The 20945-nt window shown below is 39.5% G+C and overlaps 2 protein-coding genes across 7 annotated transcripts in view; both read left to right on the top strand.

Annotated features, from left to right (window-relative positions):
* Positions 1-410, top strand: part of gphnb (gephyrin b) — a gene marked incomplete at its 5' end in the record, with an annotated part of 111825 nt that extends 111415 nt beyond the window's left edge. For all 6 annotated transcript variants that reach the window (XM_083934294.1, XM_083934299.1, XM_083934297.1 and 3 more), the window contains one exon: positions 113-410. In XM_083934294.1, coding sequence (XP_083790420.1) covers positions 113-246 — 134 coding nt within the window. In that variant the 3' untranslated portion in view covers positions 247-410. The remainder of the gene's footprint in view (positions 1-112) is intronic.
* A 6816-nt stretch (positions 411-7226) lies between these two features.
* On the top strand, positions 7227-20053 carry pals1b (protein associated with LIN7 1, MAGUK p55 family member b; the record flags this gene model as incomplete). The annotated part of the gene is made up of 13 exons (XM_083933867.1): positions 7227-7554; positions 8852-9060; positions 11407-11484; positions 14529-14648; positions 15212-15373; positions 15994-16071; positions 16163-16346; positions 17495-17563; positions 17743-17814; positions 18409-18570; positions 18832-19034; positions 19294-19404; positions 19877-20053. The coding sequence occupies 13 exons, from the start codon at positions 7227-7229 to the stop codon at positions 20051-20053; spliced, it is 1953 nt and encodes a 650-aa protein (XP_083789993.1).
* Between the last annotated feature and the right edge of the window lie 892 nt (positions 20054-20945).

The raw sequence follows: 20945 nt of genomic DNA, 5'->3' as shown, positions 1-20945 counted from the left end.
ACCTGTTTAACAGTTTCATTATGGTGGGATGAAACATAAAAACACAAGAAAATTCCCGGTTTCCTTCATAGGTTGGATTCTGATTGAAAGTACTTTGTCCTCTCTGCTGCAGGGAACCAGGTGAGCAGCAGGCTGATGAGCATGCGCAGTGCCAACGGGCTCCTGATGCTACCTCCGAAAACAGAGCAATACGTGGAGCTGCACAAGGGCGAGGTGGTTGATGTCATGGTCATCGGCCGGCTATGATGTCATCACAGAGGGACAGAGCGTCGGCGTCATATAGCGAGGGATGGAATGGGTGGTTCACGGTGCATGTCCACATATCATTGACTATTCTGTAATATGCAACGGCACAGCTAGTTTTTATTGATTTGGATAACGTTGAGGTATAGTCAACATCTTGATCACAACCTAGATACATATAAAAAAAATTAATTTAAAAAGATTATAGTATTTCAAACAAAGAAAATATAACTTTTAATGAAAAAATCTAATTATAAAAAGAGATTTATTCTGTAATATATTATTATGATTATTCTTATTATTATTATCATTATTCTTCTTATTATCATTATTATATTAAGGCAACTTCGTTCCTTTCATTGCAATTGCTTTGTGTGTTCAATGCTAGACCTTATCTATAGCAGTAGCATTTTAATAGACAGCTGTAGGTGCCTGCCAGGACAAAAAAAGAAAATTATTATTTTCTCATCTTTAGTGGAAAAAAATAATCTGTTTTTTGAAAATGAAGAAAACATTGAGGAAGACTCCAGATTTCCCATGGTGCTCAGCTAAAAAGGAAGAGGGGGCACATCAAGACCACTTCCTCTTTTGAGCGCCCATCAAGGTGACACTTCTGTTTTTCTCTCATTAGTATGCATCATAATGGCTTCACAAAGAGCTTTGCTTGTTGTTTATCTTGTGAGTCTTGTTTATGTGCGCAGTGCCAAATGCCTGGGCAGGGATGAGGTGATGCTGGGATGGGGAGGTGGGGGGGATACACCCCAGTCTGCCCAGACCCTGAAGCTTCCCTATATTCACGGTGACCGGGTGTAAACTCTGCCCCAACCCCCCCTCCCCCCTCCCCAACCACCCAGGGGCGAGCTTAACCTGGGAAAAATAATCTTTTATTTGATCAACTATTTAAGAATTTAAAAAAAGAAAGAAAAGAAACAGCTTCTTTAAGTGCTGACAGCCTTTTTAACCAACTTCACAAAAAATGTACAGAAAAAATAAGAACCATATTGTACAGATATATGTGACCAGCACTCCTAAGGAAATTATTAAGCAATGAGGAGACATTGAACAACGCTGTACTATAACATTTTCTGTAATGATATGAAACTGATGAAAGAGACTAAGATAATAAAAATCCTTGATCATTATGTAAAAAAGTTCTTGTTGGGTTTCCTTTTTTTAATAAAATATATCTAAAGAAAAAACAGTGATTTTCTTCTTTGGTGGTAAATGTTTGGTAGGTGGTAGCCTGAAGGTTCGAGAAGTGCATGAATTATGAATGAATGGGTAATAGTTTTACCTTCCTTGTCAAAATGTGGGTGTGTATACTGAGCAAAAATCTTATCAGTAAGTACTTCAAGAACTGTATTAAGTACAATTTTGAAGTACTTAACGTGAATATTTAGACTGGATCCCAGACAAATCTGCTGAGCTCATGTTTTATTTGCTCTGGCAGATATGTCTGGCCCCTCTCCCATTTAGACACATTTCCAGCCAACCTGGCCCTGGGCAAATATGAATCAAGATTATGTAACTGTATAGCCTACTTCTCACCTAAAAATGTTTTCAGAAACACACATTAGTGTTCTGTATAGCTGCTTTTTGAGAAAGTTTGCGTCTGCCATTTTGTCCTGCTTCCAATTGGACAAACTTGTGTGGCTCAGGGCTACGTCATTTCGTTGCTCTGATTGCCCATCTAATTGCGTCCAGAAGCATTTTGGTCTTCACCATTGATAACACCCCTTGGAAATCATAATTGACCTGAAAGGTTTCAGACTAACTTAGTGTCTTGACCGCAGACCTCATGTCAGTGTCGCACTCGCGTGCGATATGCAGCACTGAAGCTTTCTACCATTAATCATCTTATGACCCCTCAGATTTATCTTGTGACCCTTTGGAAGGGACTTGCCCCCTAGGTTGAGAACTACTGTACAAAACTACCTCACAGAAGACAAAGTACTTCAAACTAAACAACACCAGAACAGTAACATGCAATCACAATATTTCAGTCACAGGGGCCCTTTTCCTGCGGAATGACACTTAACCTTTTGCTATTTTGAATATTATTATTATTTTTTACAGATAACACTTTTACTTAAGAATCTGAGTACTTCATTCCCTACTGCTTCTTGGATGAACAAAGAAAAAAACAGCTGCATTTGAATGAAACACCGCAAAGCAAAGGGGATTTGACTGTCTCTTTCTAGGAGGTAAGTATTTAAGAAGTGGGAACTGGCAGGAGAGATCCTAATGAGGAAAAGAGGTTAAGCACAGAGGTGTCAGAAAGGATTAACCTAATAGAAAATACAGCAGGAAAAAGGCAGCTTCAGCCTTTGGTGTAGATATTTCTGAGGCTGCATGAGATTAGTCCGTTTCTGTTCTGCTCTGCAAGGTGAAATGACAGTAGATCCCATTAGTTGGTGATGATTAATAGTGCTGTGACAGGAACTTAGTTAAATTCATCTGTGTGAATGGGTGCCATGTAAGAGGATCAGTCTGAAGATGATTGTTGAAAATAACGGCAAGTTTTTCATACCCTCAAGTGCAATAAGTGTATGTATGTATTTATTAGAGGACACATTGACAGAGTAACGAGATTTGCCAAGCATTTCATCTCTGAGTTGCTCTGTGGGTTTCTAGTTTTACACAACATACTTACACACAACATACTTACACAACAACTTGTTAAGAGAATTGGGAATATATATATATATATACATACATGACAGGAATATTAGTGATCATTTAGGGTCTGCATGAATGGTCCCATTCTGTTTGGTCATGAATAAGGAAATATTTAAAGGTCAAATCAATATTTTTTGGGGGGATACAAATTAAAGGTAGCCTACTGTTTGATTTGATTTGATTATAATTTATTTGAATATGTAAAAGAATACAGAAAAAAATATTACACAAATAGAAAGCATATAGATACATGAATAACAAATACTTGATTCTCCTTTTTGACATTTCCGAAAGGGCGTGAGAAGAAGAATACACTTATTTACCCCCCTCTCCTTCCTCCCCCTTCCCTGGATTATTTTTCAAACTCAACCAAATTTTTAAGTATCTTATAAATTATATTTATTTCTCATATATTCCTATCAAAAAATATATTATATTTTTTGTATATAAAATATTGATTTAATTTACTAGAATTTAAATTATAATAATAATACATAAGTAAATAAATAGAATGAAAAAAAGGAAAATTAAGAAAGAATAAATAACAATCTACATTAATAAATAAACAAACGAATAAACAAAATGATCATCAAACCCCTCCATCCCTGTACCCGTTGATAATAATTTCCTTATATCTCTTTTTTGGAACTGTTTCTAGTTTGGACATTAATTCACTAGTTTAAGGGTTTTACTGTAATCTGCATTTTCTGTTGGGTAATGTGTAATGTAAAGCAATACTCCCTGTCAGCAGTATACATACATAAACATGGACTGGTTGTTATTAGGGAGATGTGGTCATTACGTGCCTGGCAGAAGGGGGGCGCTGTGGAGCCGCAGTGTTGCCAGGGAGACGGACGACTCATAACACCCGGCGCAGCTTCACAGCGATGGCCACAAGTGTCCCGACTGTGCCTGGACAAAACTCACCGCTGCAGCCTCTGAAGGCGGTCCTGTGAAGACCGGGAGAAAGCTCTATGCTTTTCCTCCCCGTCCGTGTGTGAACTAAAACACACTTTTCCGGAAGGTTGGATTATAAAGGAATAACCGCTTGTTACCTACTAAAGCCATTCAGCTTGCTGTCTTTGAAGCGGTGAGTACACGCACTCTGTTACGGGACAGTTACCGTTAAGCTACCGTTACGCAGTTGCTAACCAGGTTGCTAAGCTAAGTTGGTTGCTATTGTTACTACAAGTAGAGTTTTACACAGTTAAATTAACAAAGGTGTTTCTAAATGTAATGTTACGGCTGCTGTTGCTGCTACATCATTGCACGAAGGAGATCATTATTTGTAATTTAAACAATAGGAAACTCCTTCAAATAACGTGCACCTTGATTTAAATGTAACGTTACCTCATGCCAAGCTAGCAGCTGCTGGTTTTTAAACCGCAGGACAATATTTGAGAATATTTTCTGTTTTCACCCTCAGTTTACCCATCATTAGAGTGATCAATTCAATTGTATGCATAGTGCGAATTTCTGCGAAATCATAACAGAAGTTATCTCAAGATACTTCACATATAGAGTAGGTATTTTTATGATTTTACAGAGACTCAACAATTCATCCATAAGCACCAGCAAGTTGCAATATCTATCATAATAATAATAATAAAAACATATATATACAGTATTTATCCAGCAATCTTGTGCAAGTTCTTGCATAACAAATTACTCCTACTATAGGAGCTGTTACCAGTACTTTTATGAACAAATTCTAAAAATCAACAACTCAATTGTGGTCAGAATTAGACTACTGTAATACAGTTGTGCTGTCATGACCAATAAAGATTTTGTTTGTACTGTCTATATCTTTATGTTGCTATATCTGTTAAGTCTTGTGTTATACTGGCTATGAAAACAAATACCCATCTGTGACAATACATCTAAGTAGGAAGGAAAATACTTGTTGAGACAGAAATTAAGAGTGTTACCACATGGAGGGGCATCCACACTTGTAGTTAGAAAGATTTTCAAAATAGTACTTGTATAAGAATGGTTATATTAAGTATTTCAGCGTAGGACATGTCTTGTCACAATTAACTAAAGTAATTGACAAAGATAAACATTATTTGATAAGTAGAGTTGAAACCTACCACTCTTGTGTCTGTGGAAACCAGAATCAAAATGATCTTTATTATTATTATACTCAGGTTGCTATAATGACATTTCTCATGGCTTCTTTCAGTGTAGATGTAAATATAACAAATAAATACATTTTAAAAAAGCATTACCAGAAAATCGAAGTAGCAGCAAAACTAATAATAGCTTATAGCAGCTTAATGTTTAAAAAAGTGACACTCTCTCCTCAGCAAATAAGTACCACTGGAGTTGTTTTTGACGTACATTGATTTAACAGCACTATCTTCACTCATAGATTCTGGCTTTATTGTACTTGAGAGTGAGTAGCGTCAAAGGTAATGCACAGTGAGTTGTAGAAAAACAGGATAGGTCTATATTAAGAGAAGATAGTATTATGTTGGTTTATTTCTGAAAATGTAATAGAGGTCCTAGTTTAGCCAAGTTCAGCTTGAACACTACCAAGATCATTTTCATTGGACTTAGTTTTTGCTTGTATTAGTTTGCCCTCTGTCACCTCTAAGCATCCCTCCCCGTGCTGCTGTGGCCACTGAGCTAGAGTAGGGCATGAGATCCCAGGCTTAATTAAGCCCACAGGAACAGATGGCCTGCTGGCAGTCTCTGCTGTTTGTCAGCCGTACATTGCCACTCTAAACGCAGCTAAATGCTTCCACAGGGGAGGGGTTTGAGAGCTGGGGGAAAGATTTGCCAAGCATAATTAGCTGTGGGAAGTAGGTAGAAGAGGGGGAGGGCTGCCATGAGGTAGAAGGTGACGGGTATATGACTGACTATATGACATAAGGTGGCTTTCAGTTTATCCTTTTGGTACCTGATCTTTCTCCTCTCTAAGGAAGTTGTCTTTAAATGTGGACAAATTGAGGCAAAACAAGCATGTTATTTTCTTTTTCACAGTTCTGGCTGCAGGAAATATGCAAGCAGGTGTGTGTCACACCTGCAGTGTATTTAAGCCATAACAGGTGGGGAGAAAGAGCCCTACGTAAGCCCTTGCATGGTTTAAACTGACTCTAATGTCATTATGTGAAAGATGAAGACATGCTTCATTAGTAAATATCCTTATATCTGACCTGCACCATACACTTTCACTCCTCTCACACACACTCACTATGACTGATTTAACATAAACTGTAAGTGAACAGCTCCCAGTCATACTACCAAATTTGGTAATCCAGATTAATACACAGAATCCTTAAAATAGATTCTAAATCATCTCAATCACAACCAGGGGAAATCAGGGAGTAGTAGTTGTGTGTCAGGCAACACATTCAAATGCAATATCTTTATTTGGGCATCCGTACATAGATGGGATGTCTCAATTTTTAAATTCTAAATTAGAAATGGATCAAAATGATCTTTTAAATTTAAATTACCAAAATCAAAAGCAGTACTGGTGATTTCCCCATTTTAAATAAATGATTTAAATGTGTCTGTGGTACACTCCAAAAATAATATGGCTGTTATATCACACTTCTAATTATTTGGAGAACCGTGACACCTCTAATATAAAGGCTACAGATTTTGTTTAAGCTGATGATGAGGATGGGACAGTTGGGGACAGGTGTACCCAGCAAATGACTGGATGATGCTAACCTGAAGGGATTTCCGGTAACTGAGGCCAGAGAGCTTTATATGTTAGGAGTTAGATTAGTGGTGTGATAGATGAGAGGAGGAAGGAGTAAATGTTGACCTCGGTCAACATTTATTAGTTAGTATGAGTCTGGAGCTATAATGATGATGATGATGATTTTCTCTAAAAGCCTTTTCTAGAAACAAACAATAAAAATATTTTAGAAAAATAAAATTACCCTATTTTCACCCTTCACTAGGTGCGTTTCCATTAGTGTAAAACTGCCTCTAAAGTACCAGAGTTTTCCAGTGTCTTTAGTATTGTCATCTCTCAATCACTCAGTCAGAGAAGCTGTCAAACTTGTGCATATCTTATATGTCAATGACAGCCTTCAACTTCTGTTTATGGCTTTTTGTAAGAATAAAGGGTGTTTATAATGTTTTTTTATCTGTCCTTTTTTAAGCACACTGCTTAAAATAACAAGAAACTCTGTTTGTATTTCAGGATGACAGATCACAGAAAGGACATAAGGGACGGCATCCTCTGCTGGTGTGCTATGGCCTCTGTTATGAGCAGTGCCTAGTATCCCTCAAGCAGATCTCAGTAAACACTGGGGTAGTTTGAGGTATATGCAGCTGCAACAGGGATGATCATGTCCCATATGAACGGTTATGTGCAAGAGGCCACTGTTCAGGCCAACAGCCACAGGGAAAGGGCAGTGGACTGTCCAGGAGAGGAGGGTAGCCTTGTCAAATCTCCACACTGCAGTGCCCACATGGAGAGGATTCAGCACTACCAGGAGGAGCTGAAGAAGAGACGAGAGGAGGACAGCAGGGGGAAGCACAGCATAGACCCCAATGCTTCACTGAGGCTCAAGAAGCTGTCACAGAACCCCAAGCTGGGCATTGACAATCCTACTTTCGAGGGGAAGGAGAAGGCAAACAAAGATGCTTTCTCCCAGGATCCTGTATCGGGTGAGTTGAGAAGAGGAGTGAGGGTTAGAAGGTCTTTACTGGGGTCAAAGAGGGCGGAAGGAGGAAAGAAGTTCACAAAGGAAGGGAGGAATAACCTCAGAGAAGAAAGGGGAGTTGTGAGGTTTTACAAACATTTAGTGAAAACAAAAGGAGTAAAAACAATGACTATTGAAGGCGCAGAGCAGAGGGTGGTAATGGAGGAGGGTGATGTGTTTTCGGGGCTTAGTAATATCTTGGTCCTTACTCTGTACTGAAGAGCCCAGAGCCCATCAGTTACCACAGAAGAAAATAAGTTTCTGATTGATTATATTGACAACACAAATAAAGTGCATGTACAGCACATATGTCCACATTATATTTTTGTACTTTTTTGTGTGCACTATAGAAAATGATTGTCTGGGCTCGTTATTAAATCAGTCAGTCAATCAGTCGCTTTTACACACAACAATTTGTGTACGGGAGAGAGCGGGAGTAAGAGTTTATTTTCATGCAGAAGGCTAATCCATCTTTCAAAGTTTATACAGCAAATTACATTTCATCAGACAGACCCCTGTGATGTGTGACATTTGGAGTCAGTCCACTGACTTGACTTTTTGTGACACTGAACATGCGTCACTGTAGAATAACTGTACATATTATACTTTTATATTATACTACAATACGTATTGGTGTTGGGTCAACCTGGGCCTCTCAACTTTGAATTTGGCTCTTTAATTTAGTACATTATGAACATTACAGTAGAGTGTAAGTTGTTCCAGAAAGTAAATCCTATAAAAATGTATCTATAGTGTGAGTGTGAACAGCACAGCAAGTCAAAGCAAATTCTGACTTGAATAGATTTGAAAACTCAGGTAACTCAGGATCAACATTTTAGACCTACACTGCAGACCCACAGCTTGATTTCTCGCTAGAGGAGAAAAATGTCTCCAAAAATAGACAGCTCCCACATACTGGAAATCAGTTTTGCGGTACATGTATGAAACGCCTGTCATACAAGTATGTGTGTGGACTGCATCACACCTCAGAGAGCAGCAGTGTAACATCTGCGTGTCTCAAGGGCCTAAGTTTAGTCTTCCAAGACTTAACTTCCTAAATATGGATGTCTGCATATTATATGAAGTGACTTTCTCTTAAAGATAACATGGTTCATGGACGACTTGAACCCTAATTTGCAAAATCATAACTCTTAGCACTCTTGGATTGAGGATTACTGAATTACAAGATGGAAGACTGCACCCTGCGTTTTTCTGTATTGCCTCTGTGCTGTTCCCTTCAGCTGTCTCTGCCGCTTTCTCAGAACTGGCGGAACTGCTGCAGGCTCTGAAGTGGACACAGCACTGCCTGACTGATGCGCAGAGCCAGCAGGATGTGGAGCTGATAATGCAGCTCCTCACCAAGGAGGACTTCAGTAATGCCTACACCATCTACAGTGCTGTATCCCAGCAGATGACCAGAGTCAGTCCCAACTCACCCCTCACAGCACAAGCAGAGGATCTCTGCCAGGAGGTACGCATAGTGATCATTTAGAAACAACTTGTTAAGGCTAAAAAACAAACATGGTGTGGAAGCACATTGACTTTGCTGCAGTATGAAAGGCTATAGTTTGGAAATGTAGGGTGGGGTAAAATGACAGGGAGATGCTCTACATTTCAGATGGACAAGGAAGGAAAAGTGTGTGGTTTGGTATTCCACTGATTTGGAAATAGACTGCCTGACTTTCTCATTGACAAAACACAAGTCAGTTGTTTTCTACTGAAGCAAAGCGACAATAATTGACTTGTGTACCTGCAGAGCTGAGCCTCTACAAGTTGAGTGTTCAAATGCAGCCTGTCACACAGAGCAAATTAGGTAGAAGCTCCATACAACAATGACAGGCTACATCCACAATAGGCATTTTAATTAGGATCAGCGTCAACTTTTGATAGGTGAAACATGAAAGTATGTAATACAGACTTTTCAGCGTAGTCAGCCTGGTGCAGTGTGATTTTTAGCTGATGTCTAAGATGTGTTAGAGTCAACCTTGTTTTGATGAAACAGGCTGCGAGAGTTCATGCAGAGGACACCAAGCATTGCTGCTACAGAATTTGTATTCCAGTCTTGACAGAAGTGGTTTGAGGATAGAGATGATCTGTTTTTACACACACACACACACACACACACACACACACACACACACACACACACACACACACACACACACACACACACACACACACACACACACACACACACACACACACACACACACACACACACACACACACACACACACACACACACACACACAGCTCGCCTTCCTGTGTACAGTAAATCAGTGTGTGCACTCACGCACAAGGCACAGCTCCCGAAGCGCTTAACAGCGCGTAATAGTTTGAGCTGCAGTGTGTCTAAACTAAGTGGCTGTGCTGTGTGACACTCAGATTGGCTGTTGGGTAAACTAATCTCCCAGCAGCCTTTGGTGCTGGGTGAGCGGCGCAGCAGACCGCAGGAAGAAGGCCAGGATCTGGGCGGCTAGAAAAAGAAACTCCAGCAGCTTACAGCAGTGTTGGCCGAAGCGCAACGCTGCTGGGGGGGAGGGGAAAGTGCGTCACCTTGTTAACGAGTGCTTCGATGGATGAACTAAACTCCGAGAGATGAGGTTGAAAGACAGAGTAACAGAACATCAAAATGCCTACTGTTACGATTCATTACACATTCCAAGACACAAACAAAAGTGTCTCCCCAATAAATGACAACACAAGAACTAAATGATTAAAATAGAACTATGTAACAGAGGAGGAAAGAAACGAGGGAATAAAAACGGAGTGGAAAGTCTGAGCCACGGAAGAGAAGGGAGATATAGATATTTGTGCAACCTGACTTTGGTGTTGTTGACTTTGTGACCCTGAACATGATGATTATACAGTTAGTTTAGACTGTTATTATACTACTACACTAGATATGGATGTTAGGTTAGTCTGGCATAACACAGCCACAGTCTCTGGGATAGGGGGAATAAATGCTCTGACTTTTGTATTTCTTTAAAGCAATCACAATCGCTAAGCCCAATAATGGAGATGGCAGAAGGGGAGGAGTGCCTGATTTCCAGCCATGTGTACTTTATATCCAGTGAGCAGGACTAGGGTTGGGTCACCCTGACATCTGCTCTTCTAAGTCTAATATACTATGATCATCTCTGTAGAGTGTATGCTGTTTCAGAAAATAAAACAATTGTGTCAGCAAATGCTTAACACAACATCGTAAAAAAAAGGTACCAAGACCAAATGAAAAGATGGTTTGCACCAATTGTCAAACCTCTTATACAATTAGAAAGCAATGCACGCAATGATAAAACACTTTCAGGGTGATGGAGCTGAAGGCATGGTTGAAACATAAACCACTCATGAGGTTTTTTGGATGTTTTGTGTTCGTGCTGGCAAATGGGTCATTGAGTCACCAAAATCCAAAGAATGCATCCTCTGGGGGGAATTAATGTTTTCGGATGTCATATGTGGGGACTTCAGACGTGTGGCTTAAGGCCAGGTAATGCTAAAAAAATAACTAGTTTGTACAATGTGTTGCGTGACCGTGATGGAAATCAGATGTGTTTGTGCCTGTTTTTCAAATGGACAATGACAACTGACAAGCTGGCCAACACAATGTAGCAGCAGTTTTAGGATCTGACTTAAATCACAGTTTAGCTTAGTTCTCTTAATGTTTTGAGAAAAATGTCTTTGAATCTAGTGAAATCAAGAGAGATTTTGATCCTAGTTTTGATTCTATTAAATTATTCCAGTGGAAAGATTGAGGATTCTTTAAGGTTTTAAATTGGTGCTAAACTCACCGTAGTTCTGTGTCTGTGTTTCTGTTCAGGTCCAGAAGATTCTGCAGTCCAACCAACAGAAGGAGGGTTTGGAGCTCAAGGCTCTGCTCACCAGTCCCCATCTCCAGGTCAGTTCTCTTGTTGCCAGTTGTGACTTATAATAATAACCAATGATATTATCATGAGACAACACCAGTGAAGTTGAGCAGAACCCTCTAGATCACCTCATTTATTTAGTTAATATGCTGATAATTTAAAGAGTGGAAATATAATGAATTATTCCAACAGGGTAATTATTTCTCTTGCACCTTTCACTGAGAAGTCAGGAGATAGATGTATAAGGTAAGGTATATAGTAGTCCATTATAAGAGGAAAAACAGCTCAAAGGCAAATGAAGGACAGTAAAAGGCAGAGCTAAAGACGGATTGTGCCATGACAGTATACTAAAACAATGAGAGATAAAGGGCACATTATGAAGAAAGTGATTAGGCTGTGTGATGTTGGTGTCCCTTGAATTGGCAGGAATTTATTGTTTTGCTCAAGGAGTTTTGGGCAGGATACATGCTTTATAGATTTATTTTTTTTTATGACAAATTACTTTATCTATTTATTATTTTCATTTAATGTTTTTTTTTTTAAAGGTCAACCCTTCTGTGTTTTGTCCTCAAGATTAATCTAGTGCGTCTCAAACAAGGCCATTGAGTAAATTAGGTTGCCATGTGGGCCAGCTCTCTTGGTAATGAAAAAAGCATGATTGGTGCATTCTTTACAGCAGACATGCAGCATGACAGTTTCTTTGAAATTAATTAAGGAAAAAAGGCAGTTAGGAACGTAAAAGATCTAGCTGATTTATGTAAGGTGTAGTCTACAACATATCTGCAATAATTTACAGTAGTTTAGTTAGTTGGTAAAAATGGTCCTGCTGAAAAGAAAACAAGAACTGTAAAAGTCAAGAGGTGTAAATGTAAAATAGACATGTACAATTAAAATATTTAAAATATATATATATATATATTAAAATTAAGAGCTGTACAGTGTTTGAAACTAAAAGGGACGGGATGTGCTAAATATTTACTTAAGTGGAAAATGTTCACAGTATAAAGAAAAAAAGGTGTTAATAGAAATATGTGCTCCATCTTAGTGACCTGCTAGACATGGTCGTTCCACAGGTCGACCATGTCTAGCAGGTCATTTCCACAGCTGTGGAGTCACATTATAAAGAGCCTTGCACACTTGATTTTGTCACCTGTGCCTCTCTTCAGCGGGGCATCTGTTTAGCATTTGGTAAGTCAGCATGAAAATAAATCAAACAGATATTAAAATTGCACTGCTTTGAAGTGGTTTGAACTGCTATGCGCCGTGTTTGTCAGTTTGTCAAAAAAAAATGTTGCCACATTAGCAGACATCATCGTCCATTCGTGAGGCAGCAAGGTGAGAAAAGACCTCAGGTGGATGTCGTGATTTTACGGTTGAGGGCTCTGACGGGGGAGCGCCAGGGGTCAGATATTTGACCTACATGACTGTGAACTACCAAATCGCTCATTGCCCTGTTAACACCTCCACTGAGCTGCATCCATGTAGCCAGCGGGGGCAGTGCGATGGGATGTGAGCCTGCCTCATGGCACAAAGTGGAACAGATTATGTTGGTTTCTCTGTGGGGAGCAGAGGATCACATGAGTCACCCTGTAGTCTGTACAGGTAAACAACCTCATACACAAAACGCACCGACAGGTACACGTGTGAGCGGATTGGAATAGGGCCCTCTCAAGTCCACCAATCTCCATTTCACTGTTTTTTAGGGCATAGTTTCCTCACAAGCAGGGAAGCCAAGAGTGCTTGATAATTGATGGTGGTGGATCCTGACTCCAGGTGGAGATTAAGACGGATTGTGTGAACGCCAAAGCTTAGCCCGGCCTCCGCTCTCTTAGGTCCCCTCTGCTTCAGGATAGAGAAACTAATTTGGACCGACGGTTATTAATTGTGGGGTACATAGTGTGTCCCATTAAATGAAGTGAAGGAGCAAACTCTGTATTGTTTCTGACTTATAGGTGGCTTTGCTGACTGGTTTTGTTAAAAAAGAGGTAGGCTTCTGGTAGCAGGTTCATGTTCAAGGAAAGAGTTATGAAATATGTCTTTTTTCCATCTCTGGGTGTCACAATTTCAACTCTGTATTAAAAATTGATTGAAATGAGCTTTCAATTACAATTATCAGAATCAAAAGCAGGATCAGCTATTCCCCTATTTTATATAGATTATTTAAATGTGACCGTTTTAGTGCTGTACATTCCAAAAAAATACGGTGGTTATATCAAACGTAGCCTATCGTTTTAAAGAAGAATTTGAAAATGTGAATGACAGTTGTGAAGTCATAATTACAAATCAAGACTAGTTAGTCTTATAATGGCATGAAAAAGAAATGAAATAAAAAAATGTAATAAAATTGTGATCTTAAAATAGAAACTCTAATCAAATCGTGGATTTCGTGGATCGGGACACCTCCTAGTTTATGCTGCGTTTCATTATGAAATTACCCAAAAGTCTGAGGTCGGAACAGGAAATGACATCACGCCGAAGTTAAACACATTCCACTTACAAGTCGGACGCCATTATATTTAACAGGGTGGGGGGATGGCCAGGTTAGCCATTGTTAGCAATACCAGTTGATAAAAACACATTATGTGATATTTTGAGTCTGAAATCACTGTGGCAACATGTCCACACATAGAAGATGGACAACACTATGTGTACGACTGATTTAAGGAGACACAACTATGACAGAATTGTGTATAAACAGTGTATTCCTTCAGCTTTAACTACTGTTGATGCCATCAAATTCAATTCAAATCAATCTTTTTTTTATATGGCACTTTTCATACTTTTCAAACCTCCCACCCCCAAAAATATACACACAGAGATACACAAGGACATACACACTCACCCACACACATAGCCATACACACATTTTATTTTCATGCTAACCATATTCTTTATAAAGGACAACATCTATACAGACACAATCTAAAGTCATTCATGTATTCATTCTCTTTACCTCACGCTGCCTCCTCCTTTATTTTTCTGTCTGTTACGTGTTTGTCAAATTTCTGTGTGTGTGTTTGTGTGTGTGTGTACTGTTTGTCTATATGTGTGTCTCTGTGGTTGTTTCATGTGGCAGGCACTGATGCAGGTCCATGACAGTGTAGCAGGGCAAGAAATTGCACAGGAAGATGTGACCCAGTACCTTGGAGAGACTGTTAAACTTGTGCGGCTGGAGAAGACCCGCGACACTCCACTGGTGAGACACCTTCTCTTAGTCTTTCTTTGTCACCGCTACTACCTTCTGTTATTGCTGTTTACATATCTTTGTGTATTTTTTCACAGCTTCACAGCCGAATAAAGGGTAGTTGTGTACACATCCAAAAACCTAAGTTGCTACTGTACATCATTACAGTACAATAAAAATTAAAAAATATCCATGCAGCATTCAAATTGAGTTAAAGGAAGGAACAAAGACAGATTTTATTGTTATGTTTTTGTGTACTGTGTGTAAGTCCAGAAAAAAAAAAAAGCCTCTACTCTCAGCCTTCACCATGCTCCACAAGTCACATTTATCATCTGGGCGTGTCAGTGTCAGTGTAACCACAAACCGTTGGGGCAGCAAAATGCCTGTCAGTGTGAGTCCAGAGGGAAATTTGAAAACATTGGCAATGACACAATGATGTTCACTTATGCGACATATTTCTACTCAAACAGTTGCCTCTCCTTCTGTTTTGGACTTGTATCCCTCTGTTCACTGTAATATTAGAGAATATTATGGATTTGAGGTGTTTCATTTGTGTGTGTTTGTGTGGCCATCAGGGTGCGACAGTACGTAACGACATGGACAGTGTGGTGGTGAGTCGGGTGGTGAAAGGTGGAGCGGCAGAGAGGAGCGGCCTTCTCAGTGAGGGAGATGAAATCCTGGAGATCAACGGGATTTCTATTCGTGGAAAACATGTCAATGAAGTCCACGACTTACTGGTGAGGACCGAAATTATTTACAACAATTCATGGGATATTAACTCTGTTAATTTACTCTGTTACAACTTTATTTTAACTTTCTCTGTTATAGTGTTCACACAGTACAGGTGCCTGGAAATGTTTTAAAAACTAAAATTATGAGCTTTTAATGGCATAAAGGGAATTATATGGTGGACAGTCTGTTACTCCACTGATGGAGGTCTGGATGCATATCCACTACTAGATTAATGCAGAATTAGCCTAAAAAGTTTTCATTAGGTGGTTATTGTTGGTAGTGTTTGCTGGGTTTTACCATATCACCATATCACCATATATCATAAGCATCTGGATTTTGAAGAGACATTGCCATAAATTGTGGCGCTGTAGGCGCTGGGAAGAGTTCTTTAAAACAGTCAGAAATTTGTCAGACTCCCTTTTTTTTTTTTAACCTATAATGGCCCTAATACTCTGTTGTAGTTTTTTAATAGATGCACAATCAAAATAGAAAGTTCATCCAACTGCATAGCAATTAAACTCTCCTAGAAATTTGGGGTAAATACAGTTCAGTTAGAATATATTGTTTCATGGAAATTTGATTCCCCTGTCATGTTTAATTCATTGATTCTCATATTTTCCCTCAGCAACAAATGCAAGGCACTCTGACCTTCCTCCTCATCCCGAGCGCTCAGATTAAACCTGCCCCGCACAGACAGACTGTGGTAAGGCTCTAATGATGTGTGCGTGCGTGGGTGACAATGCCTGTCTGCATGCATGAAACGCTAACCTTGACGTTGTAAACCCTGTCCTTAGATGCATGTGCGAGCTTACTTTGACTACGACCCCTCTGATGACCCTTTCGTGCCGTGTCGGGAGCTGGGCCTGTCTTTCCAGAAGGGAGATATCCTCCACGTAATCAGCCAGGACGACCCCAGCTGGTGGCAGGCCTACAGGGACGGAGATGAGGACAACCAGCCTCTGGCTGGACTCATTCCAGGTAGAGATCAGACCAGGGCTGAATATCAATATGTAGTTTTTCATTCACAAGGGCACATAACAACTGCAAAGACATTTTTTTAAAATACACACAATTTTTATATTTTTAAATATATATTCTTATATTATGCATGTGTGTATGTTTTTTTTCACAATAAAAACATTCCAAAATGTGGAAAGCGGAGCAAAACACTTGGAGTTGCATTCAAATGACATTGTGTTGACAATAAACGTTGTCGAACTAAGTCTGTTTTCAGAACAAGGTCACTTGGTTGATGAAGCAGAAATGCGCAAACAATAATGATAATGATATAACCCTAACCCTAACCCACACATTTAGGTCAACATTAAAAATCTAACTGTAATATTACGAGAATATGTCATACAAAATTCTTTGCAGACTTCTTGAGTCAGCAACTACAACCTTGCAACACAGCAGTGTGTCCATGCACCGTCATTCAGTAGTAAAATGTGGCAAAGGGCTGAACTGCCAGAAAAAAACAAGAGACAGTACAAAAACATCATAGTAACATTTAATGAAAAAATAACAAAATTGCTTGTGTCTTAAGATGAAAGTTAATTATACACACATAAAATAAACAATGCTACTGTACTGCACATGACTTCTCATCCATCCCAGGAAGTGCTTAGGAATACAGTCAGAGTAAAGTACTTAGAAGTTGTTGTGACAAACCTGGTGCTACTATCCTGGCAGCAAGCACCACCCACCAGGCACATCAAGCAGATTAAAACAAACGCCTAAGAATTATTTGCGATTACTCTCTGACTCACTATCTGTCTGTTGTGGCTGAAAGAAAATGAGGTCAAGCATTGGAAATGGAAAGCGGGCCCTCTTTTTGCTTCCTTCTCAACACGTCTGTAAAGTCTAGGGAGATTATGAAAAACACTTTTAGGCCTAGAAAAGCTTTGGACTGCAATTTTCAGCTAGAGTGTAATTATCCAGTGTATGCAACTGTGCGTGTTGTCCATAAACTGCAGTGACATATTATTGAACACCAACCAAAATGTTTACACCATACATTTTTAAATGGGTATGGTCTTTTGAAATGGAAAATACACTGAATTTCTGTGTCTGTATTTACATTGTTGGAGATCTGGTCTGCTTATCTTTTCGCTTCCCTTTTTCAGGGAAAAGCTTCCAACAACAGAGAGAGACCTTGAAGAAATCTATAACAGACAGGAATCGAGAGCAACAGGGTAAGCGAAAAACGTTGAAACACACACTACTTGGTGAGAAAATACAAGATGTAATTTGCAAACATTTTGCATCCACCCTGGCTCATAAAAATAGAATTTGTGGTGTCTGGGTGGTTGTGACAAAGTGAAATGAGAATTCCCCTTTTGGAGCAAATATTTTTCACTTTTCATTTCTCCAGGGAAGCTTTGGTATGCAAAGAAAAGCAAGAAACGGAGGAAGAAGAGCACGACTACTGTAAGCAGAACAACTGGTAAGACTTTTTGTGTTTTTCTCGCTGCGTCTCTTCAGAAGCTCAACATTTTGTGAAGTGGGTTGCTGGTTGAAGAATGTGCTCTCTCTGTTAAGAAGCTATACCTCCTCTCTGTCCTGGGCAGCTTCCAAACATTGTCAGTGTTAACCCCTACACGTTAGACGGAGTTGACATGTCTCGCCACCCTTGCAACAGCTTGTCCAGACTCAGTGTGTCACCGGTCAGATTAGTCTCGTCTTCACAGACAGGATCAGAGATGGCACCAACAGGTGCCCAGCAGGTGCCTAAATGGCTTGAAGAGATGTGTGATGTTGTTGGTTAACTCATATGACACTCACGTTGGTTAGTGGCCAACAGTAGCACACTGTGATTTCATGTGTAGCTGAGAGGGTCAAATATGAAGCAGGACATTGTTATGCAAGACAAAACTTTCACACAGAAACAGTAATGATAATATAACCATGTGATATTTTTCACCTCTCCTCCAAAGAGAGGTCAAAGGTCATAGTTACAGAACAGCACACAAGTTAAAAAAGGATTTGGTACGTTGTTAGCCAAAGTTGTTTCATTAATCCCTCCTAACTGTCTCTTCAGACTACGATGACATTCTGACCTATGAGGAGATGTCGCTTTATCACCAGCCTGCCAATCGTAAACGCCCCATCGCTCTGGTCGGTCCTGCAAACAGCGGTCACGATGAGCTGCGTCGGAGGCTTCTGTCCATCGAACCAGAAAAGTTTGCTGTTGCTGTTCCACGTAAGTCCTTGCTTTGTCGAAGCATGGGGGACGATGCAATATGGAATATTAAACAAGAATTCATGATTACAGAGGAAACATAATGTGTGCTTTCTTCAACTGTGAAAAAAGATAAAAATCCGTAATGTTAAAACATTTAGCTTAAAAAATTGTACTATAAATAAGGAGTGAATACTATGCAATATTAATTGTGCCATTGAATATATATAGCAGGAGGGTTTTGCAATACATCAAATGAATCTATGTTTTTTAAATGTTCAGACACAACCAGAAACTTGAGGATACACGAGCGGAATGGGCGCGAGTACCATTTTGTGAGTCGGGCTGCCTTTGAAACGGACTTATCGACGGGGAAGTTCATTGAGTCGGGGGAATATGAGAAGAACTTGTACGGCACCGGCACAGACTCAGTTCGACACGTCATCAACTCAGGACGCATCTGTTTGCTCTGCCTCCACACCAGGGTAGGAGACTAAGTACTTGTTGGACAACATTGCTTCTATCTAACGTCAATTACAAAGCACATTTCATCCCTCCGTCTTGATCTCAACCCTTGTGGCTTGGCCAGCACAAAAGTCATTTTAGTCATTTCAAATCCTGATTATGAATCTTATTACTGCTGATATAGAAACATTTTTGTAATCAGTCTTAGAGACACCATGCTTGGTTTGATCTTTCCTTCCATTTCATATGTCCATATGTCCCTGTTTCTCCTCCTGTCAGTCACTGCAGGTATTGCGGTCCTCCAACCTCAAGCCATATGTCATCTTTATCGCGCCTCCTTCTCAGGAGCGTCTACGCACCCTGCTGGCCACAGAGGGGAAAACACCAAAGGTACCCAGTGTACAGTATATTTCACCTAAAGTTCATATGCACGATGTAAATGTCATAGTTTACACATCATGAATGCAGTAATTTGCATAACAGAGGCGACATGTCCAGCAAAATTAGACATTAAGGATTTATCACAGAGAGGAAAATGCTGTTCACACACTTAGGTAGAACAAGGAAAGAAGTTATATTAAAAGCTTTTCTTTTTAGTCTGGCTTTGACCTTCAGGGTCTATATCACAGCAGAAATAGTCAAAACAGGTATACTCTAAATACACAAGAAACCGGACATAAACAATCTTATACATCATGAAATAACCAACAGAAAGACAGCTTTTACAATAATATCAAAGTATTCATATGATGAAAATAAAAATAAATAATGATCATAGAAGCAATTACATTGTATGTCCAGTACAGATTATTAAGAAGAGTCACCATCATCTAAAAAGTAATGTCTCATTTTCTGTGCACAGCCTGAGGAGCTAAAGGAGGTTATTGAAAAGGCCCGCGAAATGGAGCACAATTTCGGCCACTTCTTTGATGCAACCATTGTGAACATGGATCCAGACCAGGCTTTCCACGAGCTGCGCAGGCTGATAGACAAGCTGGACACTGAGCCACAGTGGGTGCCCACCTCCTGGCTGTGCTAAAGCTCACGGGGTCTCACTGCAGGAAAATCAACAGAAATTTATATTTCTGAAGATTGGAGATGAAGGATGGACAGTGCTGATCGTCACTGGATCTTCGCTTGCACATTCTCCTCGCTTATAAAAGAGGTGATCTTTACCACGTGTTGCAGGGATGGACTCAAGTTTCTTGCGTGTGTGTGCGTGTGCGTGCGTGCGTGCGTGCGTGCGTGTGCGTTGATCTCAGTGTTATGCAAAGTCATTTGTTAATGTTTCTATCCTATTCTTATTAGTTATTTATAATTGTAAATATATATTTTCTAGACAAAGGGATAAAATATTGAATTGTTACATTTTGTGTGTGTGTGAAATGGTACGCTCATCTGGCAGAGTGTTATACAATTATAAAATGTCTTTCTGATAAAGCACTAAAGCAAAAGCTGTTTAGGTACCAAACAGAAGTGGCTGCGGTGCAACGTCTTCCATTCAGAAGAAAAATCTGCTGTAACCTGCACAGTTTTGAGGTACTTCCTCACCACCAGTGTCAGTATTATTTTGTGTTGTTTCATGTCTCAACAGACCTCAAATCTAAGTTATTGGTTCTAGCTGGTTTGGATTAGTATCACTATATCATGCTGCAAGGTACTGCTGAGTTTTGTTTTGTTTTTACCTGTATTGTAAAAACAAAACATCTTATAATTTAGTGTTATTCCAACAAATACAGTATTGCATCAGTGTAGGGTACTTAAATTATAAGCACAAGAAGTCTTAATAAAATCAGATACATATATGAGCAAGTTATGTACATACGGAATGCATTGATTTCACTTGTAATGTTATGTTGGCAAACATAAATTTAAAGATCCCATATTGTAAAAGTGAGATTTACATGTTTTTGTTTTTTGTTTTATTATAA

This window comes from Echiichthys vipera (genome assembly GCF_963691815.1).
Source record: "Echiichthys vipera genome assembly, chromosome: 19".
Classification (NCBI taxonomy): Eukaryota; Metazoa; Chordata; class Actinopteri; order Perciformes; family Trachinidae; genus Echiichthys; species Echiichthys vipera.
The sequence above is the reverse complement of the archived record's forward strand: the minus strand, read 5'-3'. Positions and strand labels throughout refer to the sequence as shown.